Source organism: Coturnix japonica, chromosome 3, assembly GCF_054131305.1.
Source record: "Coturnix japonica strain WE chromosome 3, WE-NBRP24, whole genome shotgun sequence".
Lineage (NCBI taxonomy): Eukaryota > Metazoa > Chordata > Aves > Galliformes > Phasianidae > Coturnix > Coturnix japonica.
This window is the reverse complement of record NC_140665.1, coordinates 39,561,030-39,588,964: the sequence shown is the minus strand read 5'-3', so window position 1 is coordinate 39,588,964 and position 27,935 is coordinate 39,561,030. Positions and strand designations below refer to the sequence as shown.

The 27,935-nt window shown below is 38.6% G+C and overlaps 1 protein-coding gene across 3 annotated transcripts in view; it reads left to right on the top strand.

Moving 5' to 3' along the window:
- The window catches only part of FAM120B (family with sequence similarity 120 member B), a 42,348-nt gene extending 14,939 nt beyond the window's left edge, over positions 1 to 27,409 (top strand). The window contains exons 6-11 of one of the 3 annotated variants that reach the window (XM_085541349.1): positions 1,834 to 1,926; positions 11,602 to 11,808; positions 14,372 to 14,480; positions 16,154 to 16,267; positions 18,763 to 18,820; positions 27,173 to 27,409. In XM_085541349.1, the coding sequence (XP_085397475.1) occupies positions 1,834 to 1,926; positions 11,602 to 11,808; positions 14,372 to 14,480; positions 16,154 to 16,267; positions 18,763 to 18,820; positions 27,173 to 27,278 (687 nt within the window). In that variant the 3' untranslated portion in view covers positions 27,279 to 27,409. Of the gene's footprint in view, positions 1 to 1,833; positions 1,927 to 11,601; positions 11,809 to 14,371; positions 14,481 to 16,153; positions 16,268 to 18,762; positions 20,145 to 27,172 lie in introns of those variants that run through there. The other 2 variants (XM_015857934.3, XM_085541348.1) reach the window with 2 other exon arrangements.
- Positions 27,410 to 27,935: the final 526 nt, after the last annotated feature.

The window sequence follows — 27,935 nt, the reverse complement described above, 5'->3', positions numbered from 1 at the left end:
GATAAGTGAAAACAGATTCTCTCCAGGTTTCCTATTGGGTTGTTTTTTTCTTCATATACGTTTGCTCAGTCTTAGATGATGCATTGAGCAGTATGTATGGGAATTAAACAAATGACCCATACAGCCCCTTTTTTTTCCTTTAATCTTTGTATAGCAGAATATTAATGGAAATATTTTTTGAAGATCAAAGTCATGAAACCACACTTCATGCCTTACCATTTCAATGCAGCGAGATAAGTATTGTGTACTCAGCTTTAAAAACATAGTTTACTTTTTTTTCATGTCTGGATATGATATGTTTTCACTGTTTCACTTATTTTTTCGTGCTATTCTGTATACCCTTCCATAGTAAGATTATTTGAGATATGTTTCTCAACACCTGTCCCATTTTTAGCTCTCTGTGTTGCACAGGTACAGTCTACCCTGTGAACCAGACTAATGATCAGATTTGGATTAAAATGTGATTCATTGCTTAGTTGTTTAGTGTTCTAATGTTGTCCATTTGTTTTCTTGGGGTGTTTGAAAGGAAGAACAAGAGTAAGTGTCAGCAACTGCACTTTGAATTGAGAGTATTGCTTCCATTTGTTTTTATAGCTGAGAAAACAGTGTTCGTCTAACTGTGGTATAATTCTTGTCTTCACACTTCAGTTTTGCATTTGCATTAAACAGCTAAGGTGGATTTTAACCCTATGGTGACTTAAGCTGTATAGTTTTAGGCTGCCTTGAGGTAGACTAACATCATTTCCCTCAGGTCATATAAAATTCATGGGTTTGTTGCCACCTACACAAAGGTGACACCTGAGTTGAAATACAGGGTAAGGTAGGGCCATCGTCAGACCTTAGCAGCCTTCTTAGTGGGGTTAATGAATACTAAGGAACATTCGGAAGCTTAAAACTTCTCTAATATCCCTTACATTCTCATGCTTTATGCAAGCTTTAATAACTTCATACAGAGGAAAGTATTTTACAATGAGATAAGTAGTAAGATCTGATAAGCAAAAAACACAGCAAAACAAAACAATTCTCAGTAGTGGTTGAATAATTTATATCTTAAGGGTTGCTCTTCTTAAGCAAATAAATGAATGAAGTAATCGTAATTGTCTTTTATGTTTCTTTTTCCTATTCATTTGCATCAGTATTTTTTGTTATTTTTCTCATTCATTTTTTCCTCTTAGTTTGTAATTTATATTAGTCTTAATAGAAACTCGTGAGAGTTGAAATCGGGTTTGCACAACTTTCCATGCAAATCAAGGCATTAAAAGATGGGCAATGCAGAGCTGTAGGCCTTACAGCCTTTACTATGAGAGTGGTGAGGTGCTGAAACAGGCTTCCCAAGGAGACTGTGGATGCCTCTTCCCTGGAGGTGTTCAAGGCCAGGTTGGATGGGGCCCTGGGCAGCCTGATCTAGTATTAAATGTGGATGTTGGAGGCCCTGCCTGTGGCGGAGTGGTTGGAGATTCATGATCCTTGAGGTCTCTTCCAACCTGGGCCGTTCTGTGATTCTGTGAAATTTCTTGTTGTTAAGAAGTGCCAAAGGAACAGGAGAAGGGAATACGTATGTATATTATGTAAATATATAATTTATATATATATATGTAAATTGTATGTATATGCTATACACAGGTATAGTGAGCTATGCACTTCATTCAGATATTGAAACTTAAGTGTTTTGTTCCATTTAAACTTCTTTTCCTTGTCAGTGAATTCACGGTTGTCATAATTCCATGAGGTCATGGATTTAAGTTTGGTGTACTTGAGAAAAAGAGGAGCCAGTTATCAGAAAATTTCTCTTCAGAGCCTGCAAATAACTTGTCACTTTTTCATCTGTTTTAGGTCAGTAGTCTCTCTCTGGAAGACTTAAACGCATTTGTGGCACTCATTCTCTGCCTCAAAGGAAAGTCAGCTGCTGAACTGACAAGTCTGCAGGTACTGATTGGAGTAACTGCGTAACAGACAGTGTTCACAGAAGCTCACAGATAAATAATTTTGGGCAGGAGGGGGATTCAACTTTAATTTTTTTTTTTCAGATGTGGGAACTGAATGTGGTGGTAAACACGTAGGCTTTTAGTGCTACAGTTCATGTAAATATTTATATTTGTTAATCATGTGGGAAAAAAAATAGAAAGGATATTCTCTAGTGGTTGGGTTCCTAGGGTGAAGGAATGAGTCTCAGGTTTCTGCCTAACTTGGCTTCTGGATGTTTAGATGATGGAAAATTTTAATGGAGAATCTTGTCCTGCAACGTTGCTTCTTTTTTTTGTTTTGTTTTGTTTTTTCCTTAGAAGAACAGTGTTTCAGAACATCCGCTGTATGAAAATCACTACACTAAGTAGAATCTGGTATTACCCTTTGTGGCAGAATGTATAACCAGCCAAAAAAGAATGTTACCGAATGTGGCCCCATTGTAGTGAAGACCTGCTGGGTCACTCTAGACTATATTATTAGGTTACGGAGAACTGTTTTTAATTTTCCACGTTGATGTGGTCTAGTCTTATCTCTTAGAGCTTATGATCTGTGCATAAATTTTTTCTAACATAGTGCTGGATATTTTATTTCCTATTTTTTATTAGTAAATGGTTAGCAGGGAATGAAAATACAGCAGAAACTGTGTGGGTTACATAATCATGGCTGCTTGTGGAAACAGCTAGACGTGGAGACTGCACATTTGAGCAGTCAAGTAAAGATCATTTTGGAATGTATTAGTAATAGCAGTGTGTTGATAAAGGCAGAAATATAAAATGATATAATATTTACAAGGGCTTTTACAATCTGTTTTTATACCTCAGAGGAACAGCATGCTCTCCTTCATATGCTGTGTAGTCAAGAGACTGAGGGATGGAAATTGGAATTCTCAGTTAAGATGCAAGATTTGTGACTGATTTTGTGTATATTCTATGCAAATCTGTGTTTTTCCCCTTTCCTATCTTCTTTAATTCACATTTTGAAAAACAGTTTCCTAGTTATTGCAGTAGAATATTCTAAATAGTTCTTTTTGAATATCTTTTGCACTTTTGTGCAAGAGTATTTTCAGTCACAGTTTGAGGTTGCATTCAGGTCATTAGTAGTGAAAGCACAGACTGCATGTGTCAATGGCTATTTCAGTTGTGGGCTTACTTAAAAATAAGGATGGATTAGAAGTGGTAGGAACTAAATTCACTTTCACTTAGAAAATCTTGTTTATATTTCCAGGAAAATCTGTGTTACTCTAACCAGGCCATGTTAGAGTTTAGTAAGTTCCTTATGTTGATAGCAAGATAATTCAACCGCTGCTGTTGTTGTCTGTTAGTTTCTAATGCATGGAGGCCAAAATAACAAGAACGGTGTGATAGATGAAATCCAGTCCTAGGGTTTTTTTTCCCCAAATTCACCACAAATTTGTTCTGCAGGTAGTCAAATATTAGACCTGTATGCCAGAAACAAAGCAATGAAATGATAGCAATATGGAAAACAGCAAAAATGTAGGATTTATTTCTGTCTTGAGGACATTATTACACACAATGTACTTAACACCGAGCATATAATTATTTTACCAAGTCTGATGTAGCAATCATTCAGTAAAAGCACAAAGGCAGCCAAGCATAAGCAGGAAGTATTGAAACAATTTGTTACAGATGCCCCTACAGGTGTTGTTATGTAAACTTCTAAAGTGGAAGGTTGTTCTCTTGGAATTGGATGTCTTTGTTCATTAATGCTGTGGTTTAGGAAACTTATTTTGCGTCCAAACATGTAATATTCATTGATGCGTAATAGTTTCTAGAAGTCATTCTGCTAATTCAAAATTGTTCACAAAATGTTGCAGTTTACCCACAAAGCTTATGGGAGATAATCTGGCATGAAAGCAACTGACACGTGAAGCTGCTATTATGTTGTATTGTGCACTCTACTGAAGCAGGCAGTATCATGTTGGGCTTGGGCTACTATTGCCCTTTGCAGGTGCTTTGAAAAGTGAAGTCACTCTGCAATAGATATTTATTAAGTTGATTTTCTAGGTATTTATGTTTAAAATCAATAGAGGATTCAAGTAAACAGCTAATAAATATGAGTTTTATGGGAGGAAAATGGAAAAGTACAGTTTAAGCTACTTGACATACTTTTTCTTCTCTGAAAAGTAAAATGTGGTCTTTGGGAAGAGCTTTCAAAGCTTTCAAAGAAGTAGTGTTTAAGCCTACAAATCCATGGAATAGAAAAGGACACGGTTTGACTAAAATGGGTTAAAGCCTTAAAAATTATACAGTTTACTACTACTGAAATAAGCTGTCTGTGGACGTATCACCACAATGCATGTTATACTATTCAGTAAAACTAACTACTTGGTTCTTACATGTGAAGATTTATTTTTCAAGATCAGTGGTTTCAAAATACTAAAATGTGAACGTGATAGACAAGAGCTGTTGTAAATTCTTTTTTTTTTAATCTGGTTTCATTGTGTGCCCCTTATATGGTGTATTAGTATTCTGCTTTGCCCAAGCTTCCCGTAGAGCTTATATACATAAGGTCAGAATTAACTTTTGGGCCCCAGGTTGCCTATTTCCCTTCTTTCTATTTTAATCTGGTGTGCTGTTCTGGCAGGAAGCCCAGAGAGCCATCAGTCTAACTTTGCAGCCATTGTAGAGAAAAAGAGGCACCAGCAGTCCTGCTTGCAGTGTTGTTTCTTATATTGTACCAGCCCTGGTTCTTCACAAGTGCAACGATAGATCATCTTTCACCTGTAACATGTCTAGAGTACTGTTCAAATAGGAGAGGCTGCAGTGAGTTACAAACAGAAATAATACATTTCTTCTAGGATTTCTTCAAGTATGGGAACATATTATACCTTTGTTTCAGCGGTAAAAGGTTTTGAATCACATATTTACAAAAACTTGGTTGGGAAAACTTGGTTAAAAAGCACGCATGCCTGGAATTTGATATATGAAATTTGAGATCACTCAGAAGGTGGTGATGCACTGGAACAGGGTGCCCAAGGGTGTTGTGGATGCTCCATCCCTGGAAGCATTCAAAGCCAGGCTGGATGTGGCTCTGGGCAGCCTGGTCTGGTGGTTGGTGACCCTGCACATAGCAGGGGGGTTGAAACTGGATGATCATTGTGGTCCTTTTCGTTATGTTTCAAAATAATTATAATAATTTAGATTATTTTGTATTTTTAACCATGGTATTTTTTTCTTCTTTGCCATCCAAACAGACAAGCACAATTAATAACCTGATTCTGAACATTCCAGATTTTAAGTCTTCTGACCTACTTGGCAAGCCAAGTCAGGTTTGTCAGATTGTTGGATTCCATGATTTTCAAACAGACTCCAAACAACCTTTATAAGCTATCTATATTTTTCAAGTCTTCAAGTATTTAGATCTGTTTTGCTTTTAAACATTGAAATAAATGGATAAATTACATTGTTAATCAATAAGAACTTGCATTAAGCGAAGACTGCCAGAGAACACCTGATTTTGCTGACATTGTTAAAAACCTTTGAAATTTCAGTTAAACTAGCTGAGAGTGACCAGTTTCACACTGGCAACCCCACTTACGTTGAATCTATACATAGATCTGAATGGATTCAGCCTTTTATCTTCTGTTTTTCTAATTCTAATTGTGTTTTGGCCTCTTGGGCTGCCGTGTAAGGTTCAGTGCGCTGCCTTCACTCTGTGGAACTGGTTTATTTTTTTCTATTAAACATGAAGTGGTGGGTATGGCTCCATGTTTCTATTACTGAGTGTTAAGTATTACACAGATGTTTAATCTGTTCAATTATATCTCAGGAGCTGAAGTTACTCAGTGTTGGCAGTATGTCTTGAAAATCTAGTTCTATTGCTATTTCAAGATGTTTAAGGTAAAAGACAATCTGGCACTTCAGCTAAAATTATGGTCACTTAGTATGGTTGCATGGATTCTCAAATTTCAGGTTTTTTTGTGTGTGTGTGTGTTATCTAAGTTATAGAATGGATATTTTTATACCAGAAGTTATCACTTTTCAAGTCATGTAGGGCAGTTTTTCCATTCCAGAAGAAATCGATGTTCTGGAAGTGGATGCCTTGTTGCAACTTAATTATGAATTGATTCTTGGTATCTTGAACATACTGGATTACAAGCTGAAAGTTGGCAGATCCTTTAACAGGTCATCTGAGATGCTGCTGTGTTTACCCGTGGTTTGGTTTGTCTTGGACCTGAAGCTTGTCCTGAAATAGAAGCAGATAGTTCTTTTCTTCCTCAATGCGTGGACTTAGCACCTGAAAGTCCTTTAGCCAGAACTGTTTACCTTGGAACGTATCACTTCAGAGGTGAACCTTAGTATCAGTAATCTAATTGTGCAGCTGCCCTGCAATACAAAGCAACTGGGGGTTGGCAGCAGGGAGAAAGAAAGAAAAACGCTTTATTGCACTGGCAAACAGTGACTGTTCTCCTGAAGTTCCCTGTATTAACCATCTCAGTTCACTGGTAGTAGACATGACTTTATTAACTATTGTTGCGAACTTTCTGAATGGTACAGATCTTCAGATGTGCCGAGCAACACCTGATCTAAATTCTGCTAAAGTTCACTGGTCTTTCTGTTGGTTTCAGTCACAAATAGGTCGGGTCTCTGAAAAGCGTGTACTCAAAACAGATGTGAGGGAAAGGAGGGCATTCTAAATATCCTGACAGCGAAGTATTTTTTGTTGTAATTACCTGCTTAAATGTAAAAGCAGTTTCAAAGCTTTGTTTAGGTCGACTTCATTGGAGTTTCTGGCCTCGTGTAAATAAAAGTGTATCATTTTACATCAAACTCCTGACAAAACACAGTAAATAAACCTTTTTCAAGATATAAACACTGGACAATTGGGTTGTTTACTGCTAAATATTTACTATGAAGGCTTTAGAAGAGTTTAAGAACTGTTTTTTCTTGTTTCCGTTGCTGGTAGATACCCTCATAGGATCTCCTCCTTTCAGTCCCCATTTTCCTTTGCACACACCTTGTTTAAGCAGGAAGAGCTTAAACTAAGCCATAATCTTTTATCAGAATAAACCTTTGCAGTGTTTTCAAAACACAGGCACTTTACTCCCCTCTCACTGTGACAGGTGAAGGGAGCAGGTGAAGTACTTACTACACTTCCAGCAACCCATTGCACAAAGCTGACCGCTGCCAAGTAAACATACTGTTTCGTCAGTGTTATCTTCTCTGATAATGCTCCTTGCATTTACTGCTGTTGCACCAGTTGAGCTTATTTTTGCAAGAGCAAAGTATATAGTTCCAGTACAGGTGGATCTTTTGACAACTTGCACTTGGAATTTATACAAAGGGCAGAAGGCAGCAACACCTGGAATTCTGGAGATGACTCTTGTCTTGAGGTTAAAAAATCAGTTCACTGATTCTTTCCATTGTAGCAAATGTTAAGTTCGGTGAAGCTGCCATCGGTTAACAGTTTATCTGTTTATATCTGAATCACAGTGTGCATTACCTCTCCCAGGCAAAGCTAAGCTTTACTGTTTCAATGACAAGAACTTAAGATACAATCTACTTACTACTTTTATTGCTCAAGCATAAATTGCCTATGGTAAATATTTGATGTTTTAAGTTGTGTTTGAGGGCAGTAATACACCAAGTCATATACTGATAATACACTGAGTTCAAATGGGTCTGAAAAGAAATGGTGAAACTGGAAAAGTACTTAGATTTTTATCACCATCACATGAATTCCAGCAGCTTACTGCTGCAATCAAATTTCACTGATTTTTAATTACCTTTCTTCACTTGATTACTTTTAACCAGAAATAAGCAAGTACTAACTTGCCCTTGAGTGTTGCGCTTTCCTTTTCATAACAGAAACACAAATATTCCTTTGAGAGAAAGGAGAAAGAAAAAGCTCTGTGCCATTTTAAAGCCATTTATTTTTAAATTAATTTTAAATGTTGGCCGTATTCATCTCTTTTATATTCTACCCAACTGCGGGAAGAAGGCAACAAGGGAGGGGAAAATGCATAAGAAGAACTTTAATTAAAAATCCAACGTAACAAATATGCGTATTAATGATTAATAAAGTATGTCCCCAGAATGTTATTAAAATTCCTACTTAAAGGAACCAGTTCTTAAATGAAAAGAAGTATCAAGTGCAATTAAGTACAGTTGAAGAGTAAAACAGTGCAGATAAAGAACTGTGAGGTCATTACCATGTATTTATTGGTCTTGATTTCTAGAAATGAAGACCAGTTTACCACTGAGTTTGCTCCTGGCCATCACTTGTTTCTTCTGATATTAGGAACATTCAGATACTTACTGTCACAATTTAAGCACGGTAGAGCCTGTTCATCTTTTTAACAGGATTGGAGCTCTCAAAATTTGGTAGAGTTTCAGCATTCTAGGTGAAAGATATGTGTGCTTTTGTTTTTGCCATATTCATATCACACAAAAGTGCTGCTTTTGAAGGACATCAGATAAAGGTGATACATCTATTAAGAAAGCATTTGGGAATCCACAAAGAAGACTCAAGGGTCTTAAAGTATCAAGGTATTTTTACATCACAAAAATGTTTTCTTTATGTTTTTAATGATTTAATTAATTTTATTTATAATTATTTATAAATATATAATGATATAAAAATAATATAATACAAATATATAATAATATATTTATTTTATTTATATTAATTTTATTTGATCTGATCCATTTCAGCTGAGGCATTCTAAGCGCAACATCAGTAACCTCTGCTACACTGACTTTTAGAGGACTGTGACCTTTGAGTTCTCTTCTCAGTCTTCCATCAGTGTTGGCAAATTGGAAATGTGATCTTTCTTCCCCAAACCCTGGGAGGATGGGGAACTGGTGTTGGTGGGAGCAGAGGCAGGAGCACAACACAGGCAGCTGGTGTAAGAGAAGCTGTTCTCACGCACTCCTTGTCTCTCTCACACAGATGTCATCAGCTGATGGTAGGAGTAGCAGCAGCAGGATCACAGGGGTGTATCTCACATGATTCACTAGGGTTCTGAGTTCGTAAAAATAGCAAAAAGCACAGACACAGTTTCCAATAAGAAGTAATCTCTAGGGTGTAATGCCCTGGAAGGCAAGTCTTCTTTTCTTTTGGAATTTTCCACTTATCCTCGTCATGACATCTTTGCATTGCAAACACCAAGCAGTTGTCAGCATTCCCATGGCAAAGCAACTCTGTGGTTTGCCACGTGCATGGGCTTATTGTTATAGACTTGCTCCACTTTCGTTTTCTTCATTTTTCATTAGCAGACATAGAAAATAGAAAAACTACCCTTTAGCAAATCTATTTCCTGTCTTGTTAAAATGAAGAAATCACCGTTGATAGCTCTTCTCTCTGTCTTTGCAATATGGATTTACATTAAAAATCAAGCCTTCCCTTCACCTCCCATCTTTTATGTTATAGTTCTTGGGAAAAAATACTGGGTTGTTATCCCTAGACAGTAAAAACTAGGGACCTGTAAAACCTGCCACAAGTGACTTTATCTCATTTGAAGCTGGAGAGCATTGCCTGGCTTATACTGCTAGTTCAGACTATACTCACTAAGGAACAGTGGTATCAATGACAGTACTACACTTATCTCCAGCTTGAGATCCCATTCAAACTGAAACCTTCAAGTCCTTTTCTATGTTTTATTATTTTGTCTGTCACCATCAAAAGGAAGATTTTTCAAATTCTCTTTTAGAGACTTGTTCTGCCAACATGTATGTATTTGTTTTGCATTAACATGAATAACGTCATTGGAGAAAGTTGGGTTAATCGCATACTTGTGTTGTATGTATGCTTAGAAATTTTAGAACAAATTAAAACAAAGATTTGAAGATCTTTAAGATGCCTTAAAGATTTGTGGCCCAGATGACATCTGGCATCTATATATAGTATTAGTAATCTGTCCTAACAGCTGTTCTACATCCTTGGTACCAGTGGGATTAAAATGGACAGTAAGAGCATATCTCTGTCAATAAATGACAAAAAGGTATGAATGGTCATTGCTTCTGTTTAAGATAGCATTTACTGTTTTCTTATCGTCACCTTAAATACCAGCTTTCATTAGTATTTGTAAGTTTATTTTCAACAATTAAATCTTTTGATGTTACCAATGCTAACTGAGACTTCAGTGATAGAAGATACTGATCTGTATGCCAAGGAATAAAAAAATAGGTATCTATAATAAAGAGAATATTGGTTGTGTAAGTCATATTGATAAAAATTTGTCTAACAAATTTGATTCAACAGATTAATGTCCTTCCTACAGTCATTCTTGGACTCTGCTGCTAATTTTAGCTTGATACATCCATTTTCCATACAAGCTTAAATAGCAAAATCTTACCTTTATTCAGGACTTGTCAAAGTATTCTGTCGAGGAAATTACAAAAAAAGGAAGTTACGAAGATTCTTGGTAGTTCCTGTGCATTTGATTTCCACTCATAAAGTCTTACTTCAGTCACAAACCAAGCAGAATCTATTTTAAAGCCTGAATTGAGGTGAACTAGTTTCCTTAGCAGGTCTTGAGATTTAGCCAGGTGATCAGGAGCGATTAAGTTAGCGTGATGTAGGAATCTCTCAGCTGCAACCTGATAACCAGCTGTGTGCTTTGTGCACTCTTACAGTCTACTTTAGTACAAATAATACTGGTTCATTTAAACCACATTCCTGTTTTAAGGACCTGTCAGCATTTTAAAGTGCTCTCCAAAACCCTGCTTTACTTGCCAGAGCAACAGAGATGTAAGAGTGCATGTAGTTACTGGTCTAGGCTGGGAAGATGATTACTTGCAGCTGGAGGCAATAATTTCCTGAAACTTGTAGCCTGATCCTATCCTGAAAATACTTTAAAATAAAAATGAGGAGGTGGAGCATGAGGTGGAGTATGAAGCATCACATTAGGTAAATGATGAGCCTTTTATTTTCTGAATGACTGCTCAAGTTAGCTTGTGTTGTCTGCATTTGTCTGGACGTCTGTGGTTGTCTGTGTCTATGTCTGAGAGTGTTGTCTATCTACACCTTGAACTCTGGCAGTCCATTCCATGCCCACCGCCCTCTGGTGCAGACCCTGTCCCCCAGCCCCACTGCCCCTCCCCTGGCACAGCTCCATGCCGTTCCCTCGGGCCCTGTCACTGTCACACAGAGCAGAGCTCAGCACTGTCCTTCCACTCCCTTTGGAGCTGCAGCAGCCATCAGGCCTCCCCTCAGCTCCTCTGCTCTGGGCTGAGCACATCCAGGGGCCTCAGCTGCTCCTTATACATCTTGGCCTCCAGACTCTTCATCATCTTTTCACCCTCCTTTCGTTGCTGTCAGATAGTTTTATGTCCTCCTTATCATGTGGCAACCAAAGCTGACTTTCCAATGCCCTTCAGACAAAAAATGCTCTCAGAAGAGTAAAGTTAAGATGAATTTGAACCATTTCTTCGTACTTTCTATGCTGGACTTTTTTGGATGCTGTTCCATTTGCTAGTATAACTTACACTGTAAGGAAAACTGTACTCTAAGGCTACAACAGCTGCTATGGATTACAGTACTGCTGTCCACATCATTATGAACCCCTCCTAGTCCTGACAGAATGCTGCAATATAGAATGTAGAAGAAGCATTCCCTACTGAAGAGCTTTGTACTATCTACAAAATTCTTTTTCTTTTTTCTTAATATTATCAGCTTCTGCAAGTGGACCCCAGAGCTGTACATCTTGGTGCTGTTTTGGTTCGTGGCCTTACAACATTGCTCATGGCCAATAGTGCCTGTGGATTTCCATTCAGCATGGATGATTTGATGCCCTGGAAAGTGTTTGATGGAAAACTTTTTCAAGAAAAATACCAAAAGTCACACCGAAGTTGCTCAATGGAGGAGCTTTTGGAAGGCAATGTGAGTAATTGCATCCTCTTAGAGAGTTTTTTTATTCCTTGAAAAATTTACCTGTCCATAATTATGTATATATTAACATTTACTGTTGCACTGGCCTCCTTTCCTTGTGTTTTTCTTCTTTTCATTATTTCTATTTCATCCTTCCTGCCAGATAAGCCATAATAACGTTGAAATACTGAGACTATGCAGGAAGCTAAATGTCTGCCTTTCTTTTTGTTTCCAATACTTAGAAAACAATACAAGGAAGTACAAAAATGATCACCAGTTTCAAAAAATGAAAATTACCATAGCAGTTTTCTAGTACTTGTAAATATATAATAGTGAGTTCTTTCTGCTGTAAGATTTTGGGCAAAATCATAAGAATGTATTTAGATCAACTTACTAGGTATGACTTCTAAAGCACGTAAGAGCGACATTTTGAAGGTATTAAGGAACTTATAATTTGAGGTGAAGGTTTAGTGAATTCCAGAAGGAACGGGAAGTCAGAGGAAGGTATCGTCTAGTTATTTGTTTTTTATGTTTTATGTTATATGTTTTTTTACAGAATCTCACCACGTATGTCTTGTTTTCTTGTACCTTTAAGTATTTAACACTCAATCTCATTTTTCAGAAGCTGGGAGCTCTTATAATTTTCATGCTATGTTACCTAAAAATTGTATAATTTAAAACATGCCCACATTGACTAGAGCAGACAGATACTGACAGTCTTGCTTGGTGTGGGCCATGGTGATGCATTAGGGTGATACCTAAGAGATGAGATCTGCTTGATAAGGTGCAAGGCTGTATTAACCTCAATGAGTACTGGCTTATGTCCCACCAGCACAGAATATGTGGATTAGTGACATCTGTACTCACCTATGTAGATCACTCTTGAGACCTTAAATTCATATCTCTATTTTCAGTGTTGAACTGTAAAACACATATAATTTATTTCTGAAAGTTATAGTTTTGAAATGGCTTTTGTCTGTTGTTACATCTATTACTTGAGGTTAAAATAAATATAATTATAGAGAAATTCGTTTTATTTTTTGATAATTTCTATCTTGTACATTTCATAACAGTCTTAGTGTAGTTTTCTTATCCAATTTTGTGTCCAATAGATTGCATCCTATTAAAATTAGCTGGTATGCTTTAGCAAACCTTTGAAAATCTCATTGTAACCAGACTGCAGTTCTATTTTATCATGTCTCAGGAGGTGAGGAAAGACACTTAGATCCCTAGAGCAGAGCTGCAGTTTGATTTGACCAACTAAAATATCTAGGATAGGATTTTAGAAGGCACGATACTCAAGTTTAAATAAACCCCAGATAAACTGTTCTGTGGGGAGAAAAAAATAGCCCAGCTCTGTTAGTTTTAAATTAACTTTTTTTATTTTTTAGGTATGATTTTATGGTACATATATGGCAGAGAGAGCTTCCAGACTAGTAAAATAGCTTTTCAGCTTATCAGTTCGAAAAGCAAGCATCTGTTTTTGGGAGAATTGCTGAGAGATGCCAGTTTAGCTAGGGACACTGGCAAGACAACAAGTGTACGTGATTGGTTGCTCCTATTACTATAAATTCAACTTAATAAATAAATCTGGTACTTAGTTCTTGGCAGTGTTTAACGTATCATTGGAAGCCAAAGTCTTTCAGCACTTGTTTGTTAGCAATCCATATCGTAAATCTAACCTGATGATAGCTAGAGCATTGTATTTAGGGGGGAAGAAAAGTTAATCTGTGTGGGTGTTTTGTTACTGTAAAGATAAATAAGAGGAAAAAGTTACTGCTTTGGTGTTCCCTGCTTGTTTCCTAACTGCTAGGGTCTCTCTAGGTATCTCTAGGTTATATTATTTCAGGGAGTTCAGTAGATCTCAGAATCAGAGTTCAGGGATTCAGATTCTACTTCTGTATCACCAACACTTACCTCTGATGTTTCGTGCCAGTGTAATAAAATAGGAAGCGTTGCTATCAGAACAGCCCTCATATACCACATCTCTTAGTTTTGAGTCTTCGAGTAGTTTTGTCTTTTCCTTTTGACATCAGAACTTTTCAGCACACAGGTTAAACACTGGTGTTTAGTTTCTCCATGTCTCTTTTGACAAGGTTCCATTTTATAAGATAACAAATATCTGGAGTTAAGGCTGATATATTGCTTTTGTGTTTGTAATCAAAATACTTTGATTTTTCACTGGTTCATCCCACTTTATCTGGAGACTTTATATGTCTCTTTTTGAGGTTCTGCTGGTAGACTTAAGCCTAGGTAGCAATACCTGCAGATTCAAAACAGTAAAATATGGAAGTAAGTAATAAACAGGTGTGAACAGAGAAGAAAAACAAATGTAACCATAAGAGGAAAAAATATTCCTTCTGCACCCCTACTGACCCCTCCAAAAATCCACTTTTAATATTAAATGTTTTAATTTTGTATCCAAAAAAATGTGAACCGGAAAATTTGACATCTTTGCATGTGTATGAGTGTAGGCTAATAAAATTCTTTTGGTTGTTGTATGTGTAATTGGTTTGTGCTACAGCTGAAGATAGAAAGATAGAATAGACATTAATGTTAATGCTGTTTTCTGCAGGAGTCTTTATATACACCCTTCCAGAATCTGAAGTCACTCATTTGCAAGGTTTGTGCGCTGAAGAAAAGAACAATACAGAGCAGACCAAGAGGGAATGGATTCATCGCAGGTTGGCGTTATGTTAATTTTCTCAAGCAAATCAATGTATTGATAAGCTCAGTTATCCTTCAGCTGCAACCACATTTACCTAGGCAGCATGTCAAGCCACATAAATCATGAGGTTTTTCTCCAAGAAACCAAAGGAGAGATTTAAGAAAGTACCTCGTGCTTTTAGGAATTCATGTGGATTGGATTACCCAAGTTTGGAGAAAATATTTCCATCGAGTTGCATAGCTAGTGAGATGCACGCAGTAAATAAAATATTATTCACTGACAGAAACCACTGCTATTTGCTCAGTGACTAAAGTTATTTTTATAGGATGAACTGAATGACAGGTTTTTTTCTGCCTTTCCCTCAAGGGAGCTATTTTAGCCATGATAATCTAAGGTCTGAGTAAGGCACTGAAGACAGACTGATGCAGTTCAAAACCAGGGCAAACTTTGGGGCAGTGTGGAGAAGGGCTTTTAGCCTAAGACTTGGCTTAGTTCTCCCATCTGATCTGCCTGACCTTCAGGAAAAATAAAAATAAGAAAAATCTGAAATGTTTTCAGCATCATTCACATGCATCTTGATTATTGAGGTGTTTGAGGCTTTGAAATAATCCACTCTGAAGTTACTAGATTTTAAAGTGTCATCTTTACTATTCAAAATGCTGTTATTAAGTAGTGTCTGTATATTGTTGGAATACGGATAAGACAGTGTAGGCATTGTCTGCTACATATTTCTATTTTGGAAAAGTTTATGCCCTCACCTTTTGATAATCTTTAAACAGAACACCAAGAACCTTTAGCTTCCCTTTGTATGTCAGCTTCTCTCTATGAATTTGAGTGCTTTTTCATTTTATGTGAGAGAAAGGAAGGTTTTTTGATAGCTTTTGAATGTATAAACTGATAGATGGTCTAGGTAACCTGTCTGTGGACCTTTTTATACATATAAGCTGCTGTGTAGTTTCAGTGTCTACCAGTAGAGAAGTGTTTCTGCCTTCGTTAGTTATCATCTATACATGACAGACTCACCTTGCACTGTACATTTGATCTGGTTCAGGCATGACTGGATTGCGATTGGATCTCCTGGTAATAGAGCGTTTATGCTGGTATTATCTTTATTACCTGCTTAATACCCAATCGAATTTGATGTCTGTGAGGATAAAATTTACCTGTTAAAAATTTCTTGAGGCAGAATGATTTTCTGTTAGTTCAGAACTTTGCATTATGTAACAGCACTTCTGTCCACTTCTGGATATGATACTATACCATAGTGGTGGGTAGCGTTCAGAACTAAGGGTATCTGTTGGTGATTTATGTACCAGATCTGCTTAGTGTCTGCTATTGCTTCAGAGCAGTACTTAAGCATATTAATTATGATTTGTGATTCTAATTTAAACAGAGATTTCTGTTTCATTCTAATGACTTCAGTTTCCAAATCTGTGTCAGGAAATTATCTGCTTTTACTTGTTAGCAGCTTGTAATCATGATGTCTATAGATGGAAATGAGGACAAGAGCCATACTTATTAGTCTGAGTAGTCTGAAAGAATCGTAATTGTATGTAACTGTTTTGACATAAATCTAATAAATGTGTTCTCCCCCCCCCAAAAAAAAAAAAAGAACAAAAGAATATGTTCTTTCTGTTCTTCATTTTATCATCTATACCATCAAAGCTGGCTAGTAACTTTGTTTTTCAGGAACACACCAAAGAGAACCTAATCCAAGGTTCCAGCAAACACACAGAAGCTCCTTTGTTTCTCCATATCATAACCAAATGAGGGGTAACTTCGGGAGAAATCCTCAACCACAAGGTAAAAGATGTTTGTATTTGGAATTCTTTCTGTGAACAATATAACAGCTCTATGTCTATGTACAGTTTATATGTCTATATATTTATACATTGTATGTTTGCTGTTACCTTGTGCCCACAGCACTTGGCAACAAAACTCTTAAAGTTTATAGTTGTGTACTACCATTAGCAGAAACTAACTCTACCAAGTGAAGTAAGCCTTCCTTTCCTCCAAGTGTTCTGAAAAAAGAATATGTCATGTGCTATTTAGACATTACATGCTTGGTCTCATCTGAGTGGTGTTTAAAACTGTAATCGATCTAAAATGAGGTTGGCGCAGCTGCACAGAAATGTAAGTGTAAAGTCTTTACTTGCAAATCTTAGTTCATACTTCAGTAAAACCATTAAGCATGGAAATAAACACCTTTTACATGATTTTCTAGATCAGGTCTCAGCTTCCAGATCATTACCTAAATAATAGAAATGGAAGTCCTGTTTTGTCTTGACAAAAATTAATCTTGAATCGTTTACCAGTCCCACTTCTTGAACACAACAGAGATTTCAGCAATGCATCACTGTGGACAATTCCACTGACCTGATACTACTTCAATCTTACTTCCTCGTCATTATAAATGAAGGCGTATAAATATGGATTAAAGAAAATAAGCAAAAGGAAGAGAAGTATCTATGAAAGATCAGTTATTTTGTTAAGTCTGCAGAGCCTAAATTTCTTCTGTGTTTCTAGATGATGTTTCCAAAGCAGACTGATGTGATTAGGGCAGAGTGTTAATAAACAAATACAGTAAAGTCTTTAATGTGTGTCAGCTGCTTGTGTTGTATCCTTGAAAATGAGATACTATCACTTAATTCAGAGATGAAATTGTTTGATGGTGTGTGTAGCGAATACAACAATAGCATTCATGCTGACTGTAAGCAAAAACCAAAACTTATCATTGTGGCCATCTCAAAAAGCCTGCTGTTCAGGAATCACTTTTGCTGGCATTCTGTTCACCTCCACAGATCTTACCACTAGACGTATTCCATAAAGTATATTCCACACCTACTGCACTGAATTGTGTAATAATCTTAGTTCAGTAACATTAATAAAATATTATGGCTTCCTCTACACAGGCAAAATTAAACCTTATTTACTACCCTCAGGGCACTCTTAAAATAGGATGCTGTAATTGCAGTTAAATCTCTGTTATAAATAATAATGACTTAGTAGGAAAACATCTTTCTCCTTATGAAAGAGCCTTGAAGTGTTTCAGAGTTCATTTTAATCTGACCTGCCAAGATTTTTGATGTTTTGACAGAGTTGCTTCTTCATAAGTTTGCTGATGTTAAGACAGGTATTTGATTTTGTTCTTTATGTAGCTGTTCTGTCTGTTCTGTGTGTCTCTCATCAGAGAAATGGAATAAAAATGAAGAAAGTGTCACAGCTTGTAATAAAACTCCCTATGATATTACTGATATCTATCTGTATACATATCAGGAACTCTTTTGGCCTAGTGGCTAGAGCATTTAACCCAGTGATTTGTTGCACTGGACCAAAGGATGCAGGTTCAGGCCCTGATTTTTTCCTCTGGATTTCTGCGAGGCCATTGTTAAATGTCGAATATCTTGCTGTTACATGTTATATATAAATCATTAAATAAAATGCGTTTTAAAGAACACATTAAAAGTTAATGGTGCAGTAACCATGGGACCCATATCTTCTGTCAGAAAAGTACCCAGTGATTAAGTGTTCTTTGCTCGTGCTTATCAGTTAATGTTTAAGAATTCCATGACAATGGCTTGACTTCAGCAGTGGAGGAAACAGTACCTCCACCAGAAAGCATAAACCTAAGACTCACTAGTATTTCAATGAGATGTTGGTTTGAATACCCTCGGGCAGAATAAGAATTGAACTGAAGTATCCCCTGTGTTGTGATGAATACTAACCACTGGTCTGTTGTAATTACTATCTAATCTTCTATCTGGGGTTTGAAAGAAGGGAATCTGGGGGGCAGGGTATTTTATTTATTTATTTATTTAAGTTCCTTTGATAAATGTGTTGGCTGTGTGTTACAAATCGAGAGACTGCATCCATGTCACACAGTGGATCGGGAGGATCCTACTTTGCTTTTAGGAATCTGCATTGTACAAGTAAATCAGTACTGCATATGGCAAACTTAAAATGATATGAAAATATTTCTTAGTATAGCTTCTATCTGGTTCTAAGTAGTGTATTTTCATTTCCCGAATTCACACAGTCTGATCTACCAACCATTGTGTATATATGACCTCTGTAATTCACTATCCGGAGCCTTTACTTGGCCATAGATTTAAAAGTTACAGCAGCCTAGGAGCTTCGGGAAGAGCACTTCCATCATGGACTTTAGCTTTTAACATCTCAAAATACTATCCGTAATGACATGCCAACTGAAGAGGAACGTGTTCTTTTCTCAAAATATATAAATATAATTTTTCTTGGAGACAGTCTAAAGAAGCTTTTCCTGTTTTGATTTCATTCAGGTAGAAGATACAGATCAGGACATCCAGACCAGAGGAGAAGATTCCACGTTCCTCCTTGGTAAAGAATAAATGTGATGAGATAGCTGACCAAGACGGTGGGATAGTTGCTGTTGAGATTGTTTTTTGTCTGTGAGAACCTCTTCTTACAAACTTTACAGAATAACTGAACCATATGACTGCAGAAGGAATGGCTCAAAGCTGAGGGTATTTAGTATGTGAATCCCTTGCTACATATAAACTTGCTATGAGACCAGAATCGGAAAGCTTAGGTTAATGGTACCAGCTGAATCAGAGTTTTGTCCAGGTGTAGCTACATAGTTTTGTGCCACTGACAACAGAAATTCTAATGCACTCGGACCACATCATGAGACATTCTTGACTATTCTAGTTTTGTATGCTCCAAGAGTTTGCTCATCATGAATCTTGTGGAATATTCATGCTGAATTGTGGTTTGTGTCTTGAGTATATTATATCTTAGTCTTAAGGGTTACACCATTGGTACTGAAACCTGGTGAAAAGTTTGAAACATGGCATCACTGTTGCCATGGAAATATCACCTGCCAGCAAAACAAGATGACCTTCCTGTAAAATGCAGCGCTTTCTTGAAAGAGCCAAAAACTGCTGTTGCTTTTGGTACTTAAGCAGTTCTCCCATCTGAATGTGTGGACTGAACCACAACATTGCAGAGGAGAGAAAGAATCTGAGTCTCATCCTGCCCTACTTTGGCAATAAATGATACTTATAAGAAGCAGACTTTTCTCTATCCAGAATCTCAACAATGTAATCGAAAATGGTCTTCATCTATGTAATCCTCAACAGTTTCATTTTCTTAGCGACCTTTTAGTAGGGTTGACTCAGGTGGATGTTTATGGAACTGATTGGATTTCCTCTGTTTGTATGCTTTGGAATCATTATGTCTTTAGTTTTGTACTTCAGCATTTTCAGTATATTAAGTTACGTCATAATCTCTGTTCTCCTTTGTATGGGAAGTATATGATGAAAGCTTGATAAGACTGAGCTACCTATTCTGTCTAAATTCCCTTGATTTCCATTTATCTAAGGAAAAAAAAATTTAAGGAAATTCAAAATAGTGCTTTTCAGGCACACGTGGCTTTCATGAGCAGTTTGGTATTGAAGCTTTTCATAGGACTTTTTGCTACTAGAACTGTTTCAGTGTTGATGTTTGTATGTCTTATTTGGGTCCTCACAACTGTTTATCTTTTAGGTCGCCCAGGTAACACTACTCAACACTGGAAGTAGATGAATATATTGTAATTTTCTTATGCATCTTTTTCTGATTGTAACACAATAAATGCATTCTTTTGTACTCTATGTATAGCAACAACAGAACAAATAAATGGACAGCAGCACAGGATTTGTAATTCTGAGCAGACACAGCTTTTATACAATATAGTATCTGAATGGCGTTGTAGGACTCCTGACTTGATAGGGATACTCCTGCTTCCTTTCCTCTTGATTTGTCAATGATTCTAATTGCACTACCTCTTTTTTCCTTTTCCTCTTTCTCTTTTTTCTCTTTTTCACCTCTCTTTTTCTCTTTTTCTTTTCCTTTTCCCTCCCACTCCCAAAGCTTTTGGAATAACATGGTCTGAGTTTTATGGAAAGTACTTAAATTTCACATTCACATTAATGTCACATTTAATAGTGTATATGAAAAGAATGCCAGTATGAGACAGAATTCTTAGTAATTCCCCTTTCGATTCGGATACAAGGAAGGATTTCTGATGGCCTCAGTAAAGAAAATGAAATACAGTTAGAGTGGGAGTTTTGCTGTGCTAGCTGTGGTATAATATGAATTGTTGGTAATAATTACACTGACCACTGAATAACTGTTAAGACTGAGAATTTGTGTTCTTCTAATACTAGACCTCAAGCATAAGTTGCTGTAACTGATGCCAAGCTAAGATTTTTTCCCACTTGGAATCACAGAGCCAAAGTAGAAGGAGAAGCTGAAAGATAAAGGGATTATTTTCCAATGTCATTGAAATTTCAATTATCAGAGTACCACAAAGATGTGCCTCTTTACTGTGGACTTGTCCAGCAACCATGAGACTTCACATGAACCTGGTTACCATCACTAGACTTGCTCTGCTCTTGATCGGGTACTGTGGGCCTGCACCTTCACTGCACCTGCCCTTCCCTCTTCCATCTGTTCTGTGGCAGTGAGGCTTAAGGCTCAAACAGCGCAGGTCATCAGAATGAATGACTTGCAGGTACCAAAGTAACTGGACAAGGTAAAACTAATAAATGTGTTCATATGTCCTCACACTTGCCTGTTGGACCTAAGGAAGAGATCCCAAGTTTCTGATTATGCATTTGTTTACACTAACATGTTATTGCTTGATCAGTCCTCCACGTTATTCCTCCCTCTCCCTGATGAACACTCCCATCTGTCTACAGAGAAAGCCCAAACTGACGAGGCTGATAATTTGTTATTTTAGAAATTAGGATTTGAAAGAGAAAATAATAATAAAAATGCTTCTCTTCTGTTGGTTGTGCTCCCAGAATGCAGTGATTCAAGGTGTTGTTAACTGTGCATGTAATACTAACTAAGGGCTCCAGCTGCTGCAGCCTGCTGGAGCTTTTGGATTTTGAGAGGGTAAGTGTCCAGCCTGCTGGAGGATGAGATGCATTCTCCTTTCCATGTGCTAGATGTGATACAGCCTTCAAAAAGGAATGGTGTTATAATGGTTATAATTCTAGGTATGTGAGGGTAGCATGTGTAAAGTTCCTGTCAGACATGGTGAAGCATCTTCCTCCTTTACAAGATTCCTTCCTCTGTATGACTTCAGATCTCTGAGAGGCCACAGGGAGGGTGGTTTTCTTTCCTGCATTAAGTTGGATTTAGATTGGGCCCACCAAAAATGTGATAAACCAGTGTGAATGTGATTTTACAGAAGAGGATTAAAAGAAGTGTGAGAATATGAGAATTTTGCTTGAAAAACAGAAATTAAGGGTTATGTTTGATTTGAGATGCCTTGTGCAAATATCTTCAGATTAACAGCATCCTTTTAGATTCGTTAGGCTGGGAAATTAGCCCAGACCTGACTTCTTGTAGGTGTCCTGACTGCTGGGCTACAACTCGCGTGACAGATTGCATCCAGCACAGTAGGCTGCAGAAAGGAGTTAATGGAAAATAGAATGCTTTGATGTTCACTTCTGGTGGGCTGGTCCTCCTGTGTAAAGGCTAAACACCTATTGTCTTCGGTAGGAGTTTTCTTTATGAAAAGCTCTCGCAAAAATCTGTCATTTCCAACTTTGTTTTCTGAGGTGCTAATCCTACATTGCCAACAATGTTTGCAAGAGTGAGTTTTAGTTTTTGAGCCTCTAACTTCAAATGCCACAGACAGGACCATATTTCTCTGAAATTGCTGGGCATCTGTCCTCTAATGCTAAAGCAGATGTCTCAGAAGTATTTCCATTAGAGCATCATAAACGAAGGCACCTAAACGCTCTGCCTCCTTTCCTAAGAACTGGGGCTAAGCACTGCCGAGATGCACCTTAGAAAACAGGCTCAGCTAGAATTAAAATGGGGGGGGAAGGGAGGCTGAGGAGAGTGAGAGCTAATACAGTAACAGCCTATGATTAGAAATCTCAACAATGACAGTGAGTTCTGTTTAATTTCTAACTGCTTAAAAGCAGGCCTGGGGAAATGCTCTGCTTAGAAATGTCATGGAAAGCGCAGCTGGTCCATGGGCTTTATCTTGAAAAGCAAAGGATCTTTCCCATTTTGCAGTAACACTGCCATTTACTGGGCCATACCACTAGCAATTTGCAACAATGGGAGGGAAAAAAGCTGCCATTTGACCTAGAATGCAATTTTCAACTAATTAATAAAGTGACCATTAGTGCCCGAGGGGATAATAACAGGAATAAGAACAAATTACTGTGGGGTGCAAAGGAGGCTCGAGCATTGTATTGCAAATTTCTTATGGCACTATTCTTTTTTTTTCTTCTTTTTTTTTTTTTTTTCCCCTCACTAATACTTTTAAAGTGCCCCCACTCAACACTTGCTCCTTGTAGGACCCTTGCAAACCACATAAGAATTAGCCCTTCAAAGATCAATCAGGATCTAATTGTTGTTAACAAAGTGCCACCTGGAGAGAAATGTTACAATATACCTTCATTACAAAGCATTCAATCTCTCTCACACTCCCAAGTCCTGGCTACAGTACAGACAAAAAGGAGTGGTTGCTAGCATTAAGATCAGGCACCTGCAATTGCTTGTAAAACACTGCCAGTCCCTGCACAAATATGCTCCTAATATTGCTTGAGTCTCGTTAGAACTGCTTTGTTTATGCTTTCTCCGAGCAAATTTTGTTGAGGTCCCTCTATTAGCGATGCTTTAATGTATCACTGCAGCCCTCATATCGATGGGGATGCAAGACAAGTACACCATTTGCTGTGATTTCTCATAGGCCTCAGGCTCTGTGCTCAGTAAGGATTCTTCTATATTTTATGACCCCTGCCCTCCACGTCCCAAAAGCAGTTGCACAGGAAGTCTTCTGTAAACTGATTCTGGGTGTCCTGTATTAATTTATGATGACTGTGGCTTTGTCTGACCTGTCAGAGATGGTAGCTGTAGGTGTAGAGTATATGCTATAGGCTGTCTGCACTAGTACTTTGCAGCGATTCCCAGGTGTTTGCCACTGCACATCCCTTTCTGCCTGCTTGATCTCTTGGGGAATATTTCCTGCTCTGTTTGTGTACAGCAAAGCTATTAGGATAAAGCAGATGGAGAGTCTGGAACCTTTACTGGTATGTGAACTCCTGAAAATTCCTAGTGGGCAAACTGAAATGGACTAAATGTCCACTGAAACAACAAGCTGACACAACCCATGTGCAAGGGCAATACATGGGTTGTATCATAGACCTGTGGAATGGTCTGGGTTGGAAGGCACTTTTAAAGATCACCTATTTCCAGTCCCTTGCTATAGACAGAGACACCTGCCACTAGATCAAGCTACTCAAGGCCCCATCCAGCCTGGCTTTGAACACTTCCAGGCAGAGGGCATTCTAACCTCTCTGGGCAACCTGTTCCAGTGTCTCACCACCCTCACAGTAAAGAATTTCTTCCTAATATCTAAACTAAACACACCTTCCAGTTCTAAGCCATTAAACTGGCTTGCAATTGCCCTTTCGAATCTGTACGGCTGCTCTACAGTTGCCGCTTGAGTTGAGTTAGTATCTAGCATACATCTTTTTGTACATAAAACCATTAGTAACCTAATGAATCACTTATTTGATCATTTATCTAACCACATGCAACTGTTTGGAAGCGCTGGATTTGTTCTGGAAAACATTAAAAATGTTGGCCATCTGGAATTGAAAGCACTTCTGTATCCACACCAGTGTTAGTATGAGTTCCATGAATAGCGTGGTGTTACCTCAGTCCTGGCTGACTAAAGTAATTCTATGTGTTGGGGAACAAACTGTGTCAATCAAAGGACAATCTCAGTTGACTATGCACTGCTTACCTCTTATATTGGTTCAAATAGTACAAATAAAGATATGGGTGGTATTTTTTCAGTCTTTTCTTCTGTCTTTCAGACTCGATGAATCTGGCCTTCCGTGAGGAGATTCTGTCTAACCAACAGGTTGTGAGATAGAGTTAGAAAACCTGATTAATTCCCATGCACCTTCCCAGAGCTGCCATTTGCTTACTTAATGACCTTGGTTAAGACACCCAATTTCTTGTGCTGCTCACTGCGATCTGCTGGATCACAGCCTGCTTTTCTCTAGAAGTCTGTATGGAGCTTAGATCTACTGACACTTACGTCTGTAGCAAGTGGCTACTAAATGCCGGTGAAACATTACCCTTAATAATTATGCAATGCTGAGGCCAGGTACTGATGTGTGCAAAGTTAGAAGCCACTTGAAATGTGAGCAATTGGCTGTCTGTGCTACCCTTTGCTAAAAGTAGGAGATCCTAATGTGAGTGGCCTGTAGGACTCTGTAGTATCCAAGTACAGTTTCAGAATCAAATATGAACTGGGGGGTTGGCTCCAGACTGCAAGTCTTTGAGCAAATTCACACACACCAAAGAAAGATAAAGTGAGCAGAACTGAAAGCATTTGCTTTCAGAACTCCTTCAGAGCCCCCCAGGACTGAAGATTGGTTTCATTGCAGTGTTACTTCCTCTGCTTGCTCAAGAGATGGATGTGCATCCAAGTCCCACTAGAGTTAAAGAAAGCTGCCTACTAAACCATGTGTTAATGGAAGAGATGTCTTCCAAAGGCATGTTACAAGACAACAAAAGGTTGTTGCTGCATGTTGCATTTCTTTACTATTTGCCCGTGATACGGTGGTGTGCCAACATCATTTGGATAGATCTGCTTGAAATCCTGCTGTCTGTCACAAAGAGGCATTTTGGAGCCGTCCAGCATGCTTTCCCATTATCCTCAGTGCAAGACTATAAATATACAACATGCACGCAATCTGTTTGCATACTGATTCCCTGTTTCCCAGATCAATCTCTCATTGCTTTCCAAGCTGTAGAGTCCCCTTTGATTCCTGGTTTTTACTGAACTCTCATCATCAAGGATATATGCTTGAGGTTTGGTTTTTTGTCTTTTCTTCCATGGCTCTTAGTTTTTCTGTCTTTTGTAGCAACCATTAAAGTTTATTTGTGGGCAGAGGAAAGTTATACCCCTTCTGACAATGTGTCGTGGGGGTTTATTAAATCCTGTGGGGCATTTGGGTGCATTCTGCTGGGGGAGGGATGGAAAGGGTAAAAGAGAAAGCTGTAGAAATCAGTGGAACTGGAGATCCAGAGCCCTAGAAGGTGGCAATCTGTTAATTAGTGTTCTTGGGAAAACCTGCCTGTGATGAAAATAAAGCCCATCCTTAAAACCCACTGCATTTTCATTTTCTGCCCCTGAATGTTGTTAACAATGTTGCACTCTGGTTAAGTAAAAATCTAAAACTGCACTGAAGTGTTAGTAATCGGTTCCTGAGCAGATTCCCTAATGCTATTCACTTTTCCCTGCTAATCTTCCTGTGTGAGTTATAACAATGCAGCACCAAATGAGAAGGAAATGTCAGGTTATGTTTCAGGGCCAGCCTCCTGCCCACCCTCCATCTGTGCTGATGTCAGTGCTTATTGGAACATATGCTGCCTGTTGCTCACTGACCATCTGTTAGCTGAGCTGATGAAGTGTTCCCGTTGCTGGGACAACCCAGCCCTTGATTGCCAGTGGCACCACAAACATTTTCTGCTCGGGTTTCACTTTTATCTGTGCTCTGGAATGGCAGCCCCGGGTGGGCACGGGTTACCATGTCCCTGCCTTGTCCTTACACTGGCTGCTTTCCACAGGATTCAAGTTGCACATTTTGGGGCGAACATGGAAGTTTGGAGCAGAACCCACGTGCACGTGGTGGCTGTGATCAACTGTTGCCATCACAAGCTCAGATCTAAGGGCAGGAACAGGTCTGCTGGCAGGGAGGTGTGTGTGGGAAGGGCCTGTGGGCCGCACAGAAGTGCTGTAGGCCTGATGCTGCGCAGGGCTGCAGACCTTATTATGGGGCTGAGCAAAAGCAACTTTTCCCTTCAGCCAGAGTCACTTGCTCTGTAATTATTGTGATTTGCATTTGTGTCTGACAGCCACAAGTCTTACAGGCATAACTGGATCCAAATGTAGTCATCTCTTTACAACGCCGGCCTTGGTTTGTAGGGCCAGAGTGATGATAAGCCATAGCAGCAATGATAAAACTGTTTGCCCGCACACAGCCTTTTTGCAGCTCTGTCTGGAGAGCTTTCCCCCCTCTTAAAAATGTCTGCAAGCGTTAATCAATCCTCATGACAAGCCTATGGGGCTGGCAGGTGGTATTCCCATGTTAGAGAGAGAGAAGCAAAGTGTGAGAGCTGGCATGAGAACCGAGGCATGCCCACCTCCCAGCCTTCGCCTGCTGAGATCACTAGACCATATTGCCCTTCACTGTACACCAAGGGCCCCCGCTCAGCCACGGTGCCAACAGGAGCTGCATACCAGAAATGAGGGCCAAGCAGGCTGTCCCCTTTAGTTCGCTCTGTGTTTAATGTGAGGGCAAAAGAGCAGTGTCCGATAAATGAACTTTGTTGGGAAGACTTCCCAACAAAGCACAGAAATTGTCTTCCCATCTTTCTTTTTAACTCATCCTCCCAGATACCTGTGCCATCTTTTCATAAGAGCTGTAGGCTCTTGTAAGAGCTGGAAGAAAAAGGGCTACTTCTTTTTCACCCTGTGCACCAATTATTGTTTTAATTAAATGACTGAACAGTATAATAATGTTGTGCGCTCAGAGGCTACATGGCACACGTGGTGGAGCTGGATAAGATATGATACACACTGACATAATCCTAGGTGTTAACAATAATAACGTACAACTTCAGCATATGTTGCTATTTCAGGATGTTCTGGCATGATGGGTTGGTTTTATTCACCCTGGGGCTGAGCAATGAACAAATTACCACAAGGCCAGCAAGGGTGGGGATTCACATTGCCTCACTGTGGTAAGTGCCTGTGCTGGTTTGTATTCCACGGCGAGCGTGAGGCGCTGTGCTTTTGTCAAGCAGCAAGCTGAGTCTTTTGCCTTGTGTTTACTGTGGTTATGATAAAGGCACTTATCTTCAGTTCATCACAATTACCACAGTGGAGCCCGGGCACTCTAGATTTACACCTTCTCTTGTAGTGACTTGTTTGGTGCCATTCTGCTTTTCAAACTGCTTTGGTGTCCCTTTACATTGCCAGAATGGTACAACCGTGCCAAAAAAAAAAAAAATAGATTGAAAACAAGGCCAACTTTTGATCCCTTCCAAGAACTTCATGAAGCTTGGGGGTTTGCTGATTTTACAGGCCTGGGCTGCTACGCATCTTGAATAGAAACAATGCAGAATTTAACACTTTGCTTTAAGAACTGACAACACAAATTAAGATAGGGATTGTATACTCTTGCTGTTTTACATTTATAGGTTTGCAACAGCTACTGCCCTTATCTTAAATGGTAGCAGAGGTCTTTGGTGCTGAGGCCTGTCTCCAAGTCTGGAAAGTAAACTGTAGTAGGTGTTGTACTGTGATTAATAAACAATACATCCCCGGTTGCACTGCTGTGCTCTCAGTGCAAAGTGAGGCTGTTGTGTGTACTTTTGAGAAAAGATCCCATCGTCCCTATGG